The 12,723-nt window shown below is 43.2% G+C and overlaps 2 protein-coding genes across 2 annotated transcripts in view; one reads left to right on the top strand and one right to left on the bottom strand.

Moving 5' to 3' along the window:
- MRPL13 (mitochondrial ribosomal protein L13) overlaps positions 1 to 221 on the bottom strand; it is a 39,532-nt gene extending 39,311 nt beyond the window's left edge. The window contains exon 1 of the mRNA XM_069959836.1: positions 106 to 221. Coding sequence (XP_069815937.1) covers positions 106 to 216 — 111 coding nt within the window. The 5' untranslated portion in view covers positions 217 to 221. The remainder of the gene's footprint in view (positions 1 to 105) is intronic.
- Positions 222 to 502: 281 nt separating this feature from the next.
- MTBP (MDM2 binding protein) overlaps positions 503 to 12,723 on the top strand; it is a 36,122-nt gene continuing 23,901 nt past the window's right edge. Inside the window, exons 1-11 of the mRNA XM_069959835.1 lie at positions 503 to 741; positions 1,342 to 1,413; positions 1,926 to 1,999; positions 2,280 to 2,431; positions 4,100 to 4,158; positions 4,603 to 4,741; positions 6,901 to 7,015; positions 7,770 to 7,904; positions 9,618 to 9,712; positions 10,226 to 10,298; positions 11,022 to 11,139. Of these exons, the coding sequence (XP_069815936.1) occupies positions 657 to 741; positions 1,342 to 1,413; positions 1,926 to 1,999; positions 2,280 to 2,431; positions 4,100 to 4,158; positions 4,603 to 4,741; positions 6,901 to 7,015; positions 7,770 to 7,904; positions 9,618 to 9,712; positions 10,226 to 10,298; positions 11,022 to 11,139 (1,117 nt within the window). The 5' untranslated portion in view covers positions 503 to 656. The remainder of the gene's footprint in view (positions 742 to 1,341; positions 1,414 to 1,925; positions 2,000 to 2,279; positions 2,432 to 4,099; positions 4,159 to 4,602; positions 4,742 to 6,900; positions 7,016 to 7,769; positions 7,905 to 9,617; positions 9,713 to 10,225; positions 10,299 to 11,021; positions 11,140 to 12,723) is intronic.

Genomic DNA, 12,723 nt, shown 5'->3' with positions numbered 1-12,723 from the left:
CTACTGTAGTGTAATATCTACACAATGCCCTCTACCACTATCAGGAGACCCCCACCCACCTCATGTGATAACCCTACACACATCCCTCCCATCTATAACCAGTACCTGGGCAGCTCTGCTGTAACTCGCCATCACATGGAGGTCACCATGACACACAGGGCTCACTCTTTCACAGACCACACCTCCATAATCCATAAAACACATATATGTCCTCATGACCCGGAGCCATTTTCCCTGAGACTTTCCCCTTAGACATCCACGCAATATGGTCTGCGATAAAATGGCCGCCGCTGCCCTCGTCAGCTACCTAATTAGGGACACGCGATAATAAGTTATTCTTTCCCCGACACAAAGTTTATTCGCGAATTTCTTCCTCTGGGAAACATTGTACATCCTAACGTGTTTCTGTACAGAGACAAACGCAGCGATAACGCTCCAGTGAATAGCGCTATAGGAACTTAGCGCACCAGGAACCTTACTGACGTGACTCAGTTCCTGGGGGACGGTTCACTGCGCGGTGACAGCTGGCGGAAGTACGTCACTGGCGCGGCGATTTGATTTTCCCGGTCTCTACAGAAGGGTGGGAAGCAGCTCTCCGCCTTTGATGGTTATTAGGCCCGGTATAGTCCCCACTCTCAGGCCGGTGTTCTGGGTTTATGGAGCGGTACATTCTGCTTATTTACTGGCAGAAACAAGCCGAGACTTCCCGGGAGCAGCAGGAGCCGCCGCCGGTGCCTCCAGGTATCAGACACTGTCATTACGGCAGGTAGCCGCTAGAGGGCGCTCACACCTATTATCATACAGCTGCATAAGCCATGTTCTAGGGCTCAAGCTGAACGGTGGAGCAGTCGCCAATAGCAACCAATCAGCTTTCACTTTTCAGCGACCTCTTTTAAAAATGAAAGCTGAAATCTGATTGGTTGCTATGTCAACTGCTCCTCTCCACAAGATTTAAAGGGGTATTCCACCTAAACATAACTTTTGATATGTTGCTGCCCCTGGCAAGACTAACAATTCCTTCCATACTAGTTATTATGTATTCAGTCTCCTTCCCCCAGTTCTCAGCTGCTGCTTTCTGCTGAAGACACAAAAATCTGTGTGTGAGCTTTTCTCTTCCCCCTCCCTTCTGAGGCAGCTGATGTAAACAAGTTGTAAACAACATTGTAGCTTCTTTGTGATACTCAGATGGCTAGGGCCCCTTCACACTACGAAATCAGTGCCGTAAAATTGACGTGTCAAAGGGGTTTTAATTAATTTGGAGCAGGGTATTTTCTGCCGCCTTGCTTTCTCTCACTTCCTCTAGTCTGTGCAGTAAATCTTCCATGTTCTTCTATCCTCCAGGTTTAGCAGACGCCAGGGATTTCTACACCCACCTGAAGGAGCGCTGCACCAAACACACCGACACCCTCCCCGGTAACTATATCTATTCTATACAGAAGATCAATGGTCATTATACATCTCCGGGGTTGTATCTTAAAGGGGTTGTCCAGCAATAATCTTTTTCTTTCAAATCAACTGATGTCAGAAAGTTCTATAGATTTATTTACTTCCATTAAAAAAATCTCAAGTCTTCCTATACTTATCAGCTGCTGTATGTCCTGCAGGAAATGTTGTTTTATTTTCAGTCTGACACAGTGCTCTCTGCTGACATTTCTGGCCGGAACAGGAATTCTGTCTCGGTTTTGTATAAATCCCCATAGAAAACCTCTCCTGCTCTGGACAGTCCCTGACATGGACAGAGGTGGCAGCAGAGAGCACTGTGTCAGACTGGAAAGTAAACAACATTTCCTGCAGGACATACAGCAGGTGATAAGTATGGGAAGACTTGAGATTTTTTAATAGAAGTAAATTACAAATCTATATAACTTTCTGACACCAGTTTCTGGACAACCCCTTTAATATCTCTTAATGTCACTTCTTTTCAGCTTGTTCTCTGGCTGGAGAACCAGGACCAAGAAGATGGTTCTTTGCTATTCAAGCGACATACGGCTTCTCTCAGGTAAGGCGTCTCCTGCCCTTATAGTAGTTCTCTATTTCTTAAAGTGACTGTACCACCAGGCCCAGGCTGAAGCACTGGAGGCGGACCGACCCACCCTTAGTGGGAAGAAACCCCAGCCCCTCCATGACGTGACTCCATCAGAATCAATGGAACCCTATCATAGAGGGGCTGGAGTTTCCTCCCACTAAGAGTGGGTCGGCCGCCTCCAGTGCTTCAGCCTGGGCCTGGTGGTACAGTCACTTTAATGTCTTCTGCTGCTCACTCATCTTCTTCCTTCTAGTATGCCAGTCCGGACTGGGAGGACTTGTGCCCGGTCTGTGTGCCAGATGACAGTGAGGAATCGCCTCAGAGCGCCATAGATGAGTGTATATGTGCACTACAAAGCCCAGAGGATGATGAGGATGATAGCAGGGACTCCGTGTCTCAGACAAGGTAGGATCAGTGATGACCGAGGGACTATAGCCCCTTATTCTTTGGATCAGTTGGGGTCACAGAGATCAGTCACTCACAGATTATAGCGTCATTTCTTATCTCTAGAGCACAGTCTATTAAAGGGGTTGTACAGCATAAAAAAACCATGGCCGCTTTCTTCTAGACATGGTTTTAGCTGGTTTAAAGGGGTTGTCCAGCAAAAAAAAAAATATTTCAAATCAACTGGTGTCAGAAAGTTATATAGATTTGTAACTTCTGTTTAAAAATCTCAAGTCTTCAGTACTAATCAGCTGCTGTATGCCCTGCAGGAAGTGTTGCTTTAGTTACATTCAGACACAGTACTCTCTGCTGACTGAGACAGGAACTGTCCAGAGCAAGAGAGGTTTTCTATGGGGATTTGCTGCTGCTCTGGACAGTTTCTGATATGGACAGAGGTGGCAGCAGAGAGCACTGTAAATTGGGAACACTGAGAATGTAAATAAAACAACACTTCCTGCAGGACATTCAGCAGCTAATAAGTACGGGAAGACTTAAGATTTTTACATAGAAGTAAATTGCAAATCTGTATAGCTTTCTGACACCAGTTGATTTGAAAGAAAAACATTTTCACTGGATAACCCCTTTAACTATTTTAATGTCTGTTAGGATAGGTTCACACTACGTATTTGCGAAAAACTGATGAAAAAAATGATGCAATTGTGTGCATCCGTTTTTCCATTGACTTCTATTATTAAAAAAAGGATCAAAACGGATCCGTTTTTTTAACTGACACAAAAATCAGGTCGACCACGTTTTTGTGTATGCTAAAAAAAATGGATCTGTTTTTAATTTTTTTTTTTTATTATTATTATAATGGTAGAATGGATCAAAACGGATGCACACAGTTGCATCAGTTTTTTTCATCAGTTTTTCATCCGTTTTTTTTCAAAAAACGGATTGCAAAAACGTAGTGTGAACCCAGCCTTACAAGGATGACAGTTGTGTGACCTCCCATCACTTAAACTAGTGTCCTGGACTTTTCAGTTAATAGTTTGGTTAACGCTTGTATCCCTAACGCTCATGTCCCCCCATAAGGATAAGGGCCCTATTCCAAGGAGCGATAACTGGCCGAATCGATTATCGCTCCGTGGAATAGAGACAACGATCAGCCGATGATCGTTGTCATCGGCTGATCATTGTTATAAGTTAGGACCTATATTTGTCAGGCACCAACCGCGCACTGATACGTGTAATAGCGGTGCACGGCTGGCGACTGACAATATACATTAGCTATGCAGAGTCCAGGGCTCCTCCAGCATCAGGGCGGCCTGTCTCAGCTCAGGCCGCTCAGCCAATCTCTGGCCGCGGCGGTCCCGGCCATTGATTGGCTGAGTGGCCTGTCAGCCTAGACAGGCCGTCCTGACGCTGGAGGAGCGCGCGGGACCCGGGAGAAGAGGAGCCCTGCACCATGCATAGGTAATGTATACTAGTTAAGCTAGGGCTGCGAGGACATCGGTAACGATGTCCCTGCAGCCCTTGTTTAACGATAATCGTGCCGTGGAATAGGCCCAGTAAATAGTTTATCGGGCCCCATCGGTCCGTGGAATACCACCCTAAGAAAAACCTTGCTTAAAGATGAACCCAGTGATAGTTGGTTACTGTACAGATCAGTCATCTTTTACTTTGCAGCTTATTTGAAGAGGCGGCAGAATCGCTCCATCAGCTCGCAGACAAGCTCCCAGCACCAGGTAACACACAGGGGGCTTTTTTTTTCTTTTCTTTGAATGGAATGATCATCATGACTACTGACTTTAGTGGAGACGGGGGACACTTCTGTACCTTACACTCTCATAGATACATGTGTGTTCTGTGTGATACGATGTGCTGCAGACTAAAACTCCCCCAGGCAATGATGTCTGATCACTGGGTGACAGTCTATAGCGAATGGATTATCTTCAGAAGTCATCAGATGTCATATAAAAAGTTATGAGAAATGACATAACGCACTGATGTTACAACAAACTCTGCATAGATCAATAGTACAAGCAAATATAACCAACTTTGTATTCTACCTTATCAGAAAAAAACAGAGGCAGAGAAACAGCTAATAGACAGCATATTAAAAGATACCACAACAATTCCCAGGAGAAGTCATGATCACTGTAACCAGTTTTGTCTATCTTCTTCTTTAGGCCGCGTGCTGGTGGACGTCCTGCTGATTTCCCCAGATTTTCCAAAACTAAAAGATTGTGTTCTTGCTGTGGGGGCAATGAAGCACCTGAAAGAGTGGCACTCCGCCAAGATGACCATCGTAACTAAGGAACGCAGAGGGTAATAGGCTCCTCTACCAGTGTGTATCATAATTTGCTGCTCGTCTTGTGCAGAGATTTAATTTAAAGGAGACCTGTCTGTAGTCCTGTCTGTTAGGTTTCTGTCTGTAGTTTATGCCACCCTCATTTAAGGAAGCATAAACCTATTGACAGATTCCCCTTAAACTAAGTATCGGACCTTTATGTTGCTATGGAGTCTGACCACCAGGTGGCAGCATACTATGCAGGTACCTGTCATATTTCATTTAACAGCATCAAAGTGGCAAACATTGCTGAAGTTTTATGATCCATACAACACACAATATTTAATGGTGGGACAATCTCTTTGAATAGGGTATTCTGTTTTCTTAAGAATCACTAGGCAGACTTATCTGTGTTTGTTTTAGCCTGACGGCAGTGGCCACGTTGGAAGTCATTCCTCTGTGGTTTTCAGCATTGTTTGCTTTATCCAATACTCACTTGTTAACTTACAAGTCGTGTTTGACATCGTCCACACAGGCTTTGTGGTTATAATACAATACTGTGTGTACACGGTGACATATTAACATTGGTTTTATGGGTAATATCTAATTCCTACATGCGATGCTAGGTTTCTACTGAACCTGGGGCATCCATAGGAGTCAAAGTATAGGGAAAGACAGCCCCCTGTGATGACACTTGTTACTAAGGGCCCTATTACATGAGACTATTATTGTGTGAAAAATCGCTATATTGTTCGAATTTAAACTATAATCGTTCTGTCTAATTGAAGGCAACGATCGAAAAATCGTTCGTATGTCGTTGATTCAGATCTGAACCTAAAATTATTAATCGTTCGCTGTAATTCCACATTCGTTCCCTTAACTTCCGCCTTTTTACTAATCGTTCAGTGTAATTGCACATTGTTCATTGTTTTTCTGGGATCAGAAGAAATAAACGATCTTAGTAACGATCGCAATAACGATCATAGTAACGATCGTATCTAACAATTATCGTTTTGTGTAATATGGTGAACGATTTCAGGTTAACGATAAACAATCTTGTTTGCAGTCGTTATTCGTTAAAAATTTCACTGTGTAATAGTACCCTAAGGCTGGGTTCACACCACGTTTTTGCAATTCGTTCTTTTTTTTTATCCGTAAAAAAAAAAAAAAACTGATGCAATTGTGTGCATCCGTTTTGATCCTTTTTTCCATTATAAAAAAAATCTGTTTTTTTTAACGTACACAAAAACGTAGTCTACCTAATTTTTGTGTCCGTTAAAGAAACGGATCCATTTTGGTCCGTTTATTTTATTTTTTATAATGGAAGTCAATTTTTTTTTTTTTGCAAAAACGTAGTGACTATTTAATTGCACTTTTGTCAAGCCCAGCGGAGGCATTAATATTACTACTATGTTTCTCTGAAAATAGGACAGGCTCTTATTATTTTTGGGGTATTGCTTAGAATTCAGACCCGTCTGAGACCCGTACCGATCGGGAGAACGAGCGGGGGGAAGATGTGCTGTAGTGCGTCCACAAAAAAGTGTCTGATTTATAATAGAGCTCTGTGGAGCCAGACTTTTTTTTTTTTTTTTTACTAACTCCGCTGCAGCGCGAGTCCTCCCCGCTCGTTCTCAGGATCAGTATGGGTCTACTCAGACCGATCAAAAATTTAAACCTGTCTTTCTGACATGTCAAAAGTTTTTTTGTAACTACAGGTACACTTTAAGGCTGCGTTCACACTACGTATATTTCAGTCAGTATATGTATATTTCAGTCAGTATATTTCAGTCAGTATTGTGGTCCTCATATTGCAACCAAAACCAGGAGTGGATTAAAAACACAGAAAGGATCTGTACACACAATGTTGAAATTGAGTGGATGACCGCGATTTAATGGCAAATATTTGCTTTTATTTTAAAACAACGGCTGTTATATTGAAATAATGGCCGTTATTTACCGTTATATGGCGGCCATCCACTCAATTTCACCATTGTGTAAACAGATCCTTTTTTTTTTAATTCACTCCTGGTTTTGGTTGCAGTACTGATTGAAATATACTGACTGAAATATACGTAGTGTGAATGCAGCCTAAAGCTCTGGGCCATGTGCTGTATGTTGTCACATGATCCCTAACTGGTTATAAGTCTTGGTGATTCTGTACCATTTTATTACTAAAATGTTACAATTGTCATTTCAGGTGGCAAAAAATTTCTAATTATCTTTTGGCAAATGTAATCACTCCAGACGGCCTGAGCAGTGCGCTAGATCCGCAGGAGTTATGGAGGGGCTCGCTGGAGATCAGTGAGCGGAAGGTAGGACGTTGTGTTTTGTACATGTGCGACCTTGTTTCTTTCAAGGCACATAAATGGTGTATATATTATATTATCTGCTTACCTCTTATAGTAAGGGCTCTATTACATGGAATGATTATTCCAATTATGAAAAATTGTTATATTATTCAAATTCAAAGGAGTAGTCCAGTAAGGCTTCACTTCCTGTATAAAATGTTGATGTCACTACCTTACTCCCAGAGGTGTGCGGGCTGTGGCTGCTGGAGAGGATGATGGCAGGGGGACACTTGAGGGACACAGGACACTGGAGGGACACTGAGTATCCCTCTGCCATCATCCTCTCCTGCAGCCACAGCCCGCACAGCTCTGGGAGTCGGGTCGTGACATCACCGTGTTATCCAGGAGGTGACATCACCGTGTTATCCAGGAGGTGACATCACCGTGTTATCCAGGAGGTGACATCACCGTGTTATCCAGGAAGTAAAGAAGTGTATATTGGTGATTTGTATAACATTTGGGGGGCAATACAATACTTTAATAAAAATTTTCTCCAGACTTCTCCTTTAAACGATAATCTTTCCATGTGTATGCAGGCAATAATCGAAAAATCTCTACTAAGTTGTTGTTGAGTCTTGCCAAGGATGTTTTTGTAACCAGCAGTGGACTCATTGTGATGGCTGATTTCTTGCACTGACATTTGTTGTATATTATAGTGTTTGGTTGGGGAATGGTGTTCAGGAACACTGAATGCAGCAAAGTTTTGTTCTTCCCTTAGTTTAGTTCCGAGGTGGAATTCCAGGACTTCTGCATCAGATCTCTCAATGATCATGGTTCTCAATCAGTTTCCCTCCAACTGAGCAATATACTAAAAAAACAGCACTACAAAACCCAGAAGTCCTTACACCCAGAGGTAAGTGCTCTGCAGGGAAATTGTCTTAGTTGGCAATTACATGGTCCCTATTACACCAAATGATTATCGGCCATACTTGGCTGACCGGCCTTTCCACCCCATAATTGTTTGGTGTAATAGGTCATGTTCAAAGGCAACAATCGGCTGACATGCACGACGTCGGCTGATCGTTGTCTTTAAACATGACCTATCAAAATGACAACAATAGCGGTGGTTTGTACTTGCGACTCCCCAGCCCCCTATTTACTAGGAGTGACGGCTGTAGCCCTCTTCTACATAGACAATAGGGGGGAGATTTATCAAACATGGTGTAAAGTGAAACTGGCTCAGTTGCCCCTAGCAACCAATCAGATTCCACCTTTCATTCCTCACAGACTTTGGAATATGAAAGGTGGAATCTGATTGGTTGCTAGGGGCAACTGAGCCAGTTTCACTTTACATCATGTTTGATAATTTTTCCCCCTGGATGTGTCAAGTAAAGACACTGACTTTTCACTATCTACCCTGAAACCAAAAGGATCATGCATTAAAAGTCAACATGCTTAAAGGAAGCCTGTCACCCCAGCTGCCGGGGTGAAGGCCGCTTGACCCCCCCCAGTGGAGCCCCTTATACTTATTATCCCCGGGATGGGCGGGCTTCACCCCAGCAGTCGGGGTGACAGGTTCCCTTTAAAGAGGTATTCCAAGGAAATCAACTTTTCCCCTATCCACAGGATAGATTGTGGGGGGTCTGATCTTTGTATCGGGCCCCGGCTTCTGTGTTGTGAATAGAACCGCGGATACGGCTTATGAACTGCGGCTCTATTCATTCCAGTGGAGCAACGGAAAGAGTAAAATACTCCAGAGCTTGGCTCTTTTTGTCGGCTCCATAGGAAAGAATAGAGCCGCGGGTATGGCACATGACATAATACAGAAGCTGGGGGCCTGGTATGGAGATCAGTAAAGAGTACAGAGGTCAGACCCCCTGCAATCTCATAATTCAAGTTGATTCTCTTGGAATACCTCCTTTAATTATTTCCTCCAGACATAGTCTGCCAGAACTGTGCACACCGATAGACAAAGTAGCATCGCTGAACCCGGCTTTTCTTTTATGAGTATGAGAACCTATTTAATTTTATTTAGCTTTATTAAAAAGCATTGTCCAGAATTAGAAAACAAATAGCTGTTTTCTTCCAAAAACAGCACCAGCCCTGTCCTAAAGTTGTGTGTGGTATAATGCCCCTGCATTACTGTATAGAGTTGTATAAATTTTCTAAACTGCTATAGTATGATCTATGATATGATCCGCTTCATAGCCAGAAAGAACGTCTTCCATTTGTCATGTGGTTTTATTTGGACAATAACATTAGATTGAAGCCAAACAAACATTCTGCTGACATTGATCTACTATATGTGACCAGCTTTTATGTACCCTTATAATCTCCTCTTACCTCCTGGCGCTCATGCGCTTTTACATAGGAGTCAACCCAAACAAATGGACCCGCAGTATAAAGCATGGTGGGAGGACAGGAGATACATTTCACATTACCTCTTGGTCACTGCTGGACAGTCATGGTTCATAACTATAACCTAATAGAACAAAACTATGCCGCAAAACAGCCAACATAGAGGAAAACAACTAGCGGCTATGCCTCACCCTAAGCTAGTAGTGAGATGGATCTCTTCCCACATGGCTGAGCGTTCACGGTAACAATTTGCTTTATGTCTTTGCAGGTTTTTCATTACTACGGATCATCCCTGGATTTCATACAAATGGTGTCCCTGTCAGAGCTTCCTCCATACTTCATATCAGACTGCGCCTTCGAGCTGTATCCTTCTGTCATCTCATTCTTGGATTATAGAAAGTTATGGAAGGTTTCACTTGTGCTTTATAGAAAATGGGGAAAAAAATCAATATACAGCTATCATTTATTTTGCAGCACTGTAATAACACAAAGAGGAGCGTTTAAAACGTATTTATTAGCTGCTGTATGTCCTGCAGGAAGTGGTTTATTCTCGCCAGTCTGACACAGTGCTCTCTGCTGCCACCTCTGTCCATGTCAGGAAACCTCTCCTGCTCTGGACAGTTCCTGACATGGAAAGAGATGGCAGAAGAGACCACTGTGTCAGACTGGAGAGAATACACCACTTCCTGTGGGACATACAGCAGCTGATAAGTACTGGAAAACTATTAAAAAAAACTAAAGTAATATACAAATCAGTATAACTGTCTGACACTGCTTAGTTGATTTTACCTTTCACTACATGCATTTTGGCTTCAGAGAGGCCATCTTTCCTGTACATTTGTCATTTTGGTCTATATATCCTTTAACTGCATTTAGATGTTTAACAAGGAACTCTCTACAGGGAAGATCGAAGCTGATGTTGGGTCAACTCTGCTCCTTAAATGACAAGGTACTGTGCCCGGGGGGGAAGGGGATTTCATATCCACCTATAAAAGTTAGGCTGAGTAGGACTTGGTCTTCCAGAAATAGTGCCACACCTTTCCATAGGTTGTGTGTGGTATTGCAGGAGACTTGGTCATTCAGTCCTTTGATCGCACACAATGTACTTTTTATGTTTTTAAGTTACACAACGGACGTTCTTTTCATGATGCAATGATTTGCGTTGAAGTCAATTCGAACAATGGCCGTTATTTGCTGCGGCCGTCAAAATAATGATCATGTCAATTATTTCCGGCCGTTGTCCATAGACTTCAATGCAATTTTTATTGAAAACAACGTTTTTGGTTTATACGTTGTATGAACTTAGCCATACAGTGAAGAAGCCATCTCAGCCAGCCATGTTCCTCTTCTCTGTCCTGTGTCTGGCTGAAGCAGGATCCTTCCCATGTGGCCTGTTCGCAGTAGGACCTAGTTACGCTCTTGACCCTTGGCAAAGCTCCGAATTGGTTACTTACCAACCATGGAGCAGATCAGCAGGAAATGTATGGTCTTTTCCGCAGGATTTTTGCAAGATGCAAGGTTTCAGGGCAATGCAGAAAATCCTGCAGACCGACACATAGTTTGCATTGGTATCTGTGTTCTGGTATTCTTCACTTGTCCATGGTAGTTTTACTGAGTAAAGATAAATGTGCAGATAAATCAGTTTATTACAGTGTCTTTTTCCCTTGTTTAGGTGGGGGCTATATTCATGCTATCCTGCAATGTCTGCACTCATCCTCTGCCCCCAGCGCTTCAGCGTAGCTCTAAGAAGTGGAGAGATTATATGGCCAGGAAGCCAAAAGAGATCAAAGGTTTGTAACTCCCCTAAAGCTTGCACAGGTCCCACTGACTCTCGATGATCCAAATGTTGTCGGCTAGTAACTACAGGCTTTATTACCAGGAACGATAATCGGCCGAATCATGCTGATTCAACCAATTATCGCTGTGTGTAATAGAATAGAGACGAAGATCAGACAATGACATCTATCATCAGCTGATCCTGTTTTTAGGTCCGGACCTAAAATCATTGGCCGTTGACCGCACATTGCTGGGTGTAATAACGATGTGTGGCCGGTGGCTAATGATTGTATAATGTTATACATTACCTTTACACGCTCCCGGTATTCTCTTGTCCACTTTCACTCCCGGCGCCGCAGCTGCACCTTCAGAACGGTCTGTCTGACCAAAACCCCTCCGATCATCTGACACCTTTCCCAATTGTCTAAACTGCTTCTAGCCCCAGATCCAAACTTTTGCAAATGATCCTAGCTTTCCATCATGGCATCCGATAGGAACTGTCCAGAGCACAGCAAATCCCCATAGAAAATCTCTCCTGCTCTGGACAGTTCCTGACATGGACAGAGGTGGCAGCAGAGAGCACTGTGTCAGGCTGCAAACAATACATTTTCTGCAGGACATACAGCAGCCGATAAGTACTGGAAGACTGGAGATTTTTAATTAGAAGTAATTTACAAATCTACAATATGTTCTAAAATCTGCTGTTTTTTTTTTTTTTTTTTTTTTGTTTTTCCGGGGGGGGGGGGGGGGGGGGGCGGAGTTCCCCTTTTAAACGGTGGTCAGGTAGGGTTCCCATTCCAGGTGGGATGTCTTATAGATTGAGTAGAAGTAGTGCCAGTTCTGGCTTTAGACCCCAGTTCATAGACCCCAACTTAATAATCTTAAATATCTAACTTTTCGACATCGGCTGATTTGAAAACAGTATATTTTTTTTCTCTCTCTCCGGAGCCCCCCTTTTAAAGTTTTAGCAATTCTATCCCATGTGTTTGACGCCATGCACGCACACCTACTCACAATGCTTTTGTTCTACATAATGCGGCTCCAATAGATATATATTATAGCAACATACTAGATCTCTGCATGTGTCTGATTTCATACAGAAGCTTTTCTGTCAGGTTTCATAAGTTCATCAGAAAACACATTGAACACATTTGTTTTTGGGCCGTATCCCTTTAGCTGTTGCATTGTCCCCTTAGAACACAGGGCGCTCCAGCTGTTACAAAACTACAACTCCCATCATGCCTGGACAAGTAAAGCTTTGGCTGTCCAGGCATGATGGGAATTGTTTTGCAGCAGCTGGAGAGCCTGAGTTTGACATCCCGTCTGTAGCTCTGTACAGAGACGCCATATAGCAGCGTGTGGATCTCCTACAGCCATGAGGCCTAATACTATGGAGAGCCATCTTTGCCTGGTTATGGTTGTCTTTTTTTCGTATAGCAATTATCTAATAAATCCACAGCATTAGGATGCAGGGTGGGTAGGTAAGTCCCAGCGACCTCTCAGTCCAGCTCGGTGATGGAGTAAGGCTAGTCTAAGGATGATTTGTCGGTGGCCGCCTGAATGCCGTCTCTGTGCCGTGCTGCTAACTTGCATTATTA

This window comes from Dendropsophus ebraccatus, chromosome 2 (genome assembly GCF_027789765.1).
Source record: "Dendropsophus ebraccatus isolate aDenEbr1 chromosome 2, aDenEbr1.pat, whole genome shotgun sequence".
Classification (NCBI taxonomy): Eukaryota; Metazoa; Chordata; class Amphibia; order Anura; family Hylidae; genus Dendropsophus; species Dendropsophus ebraccatus.
This window is presented reverse-complemented; position numbering and strand designations above follow the sequence as displayed.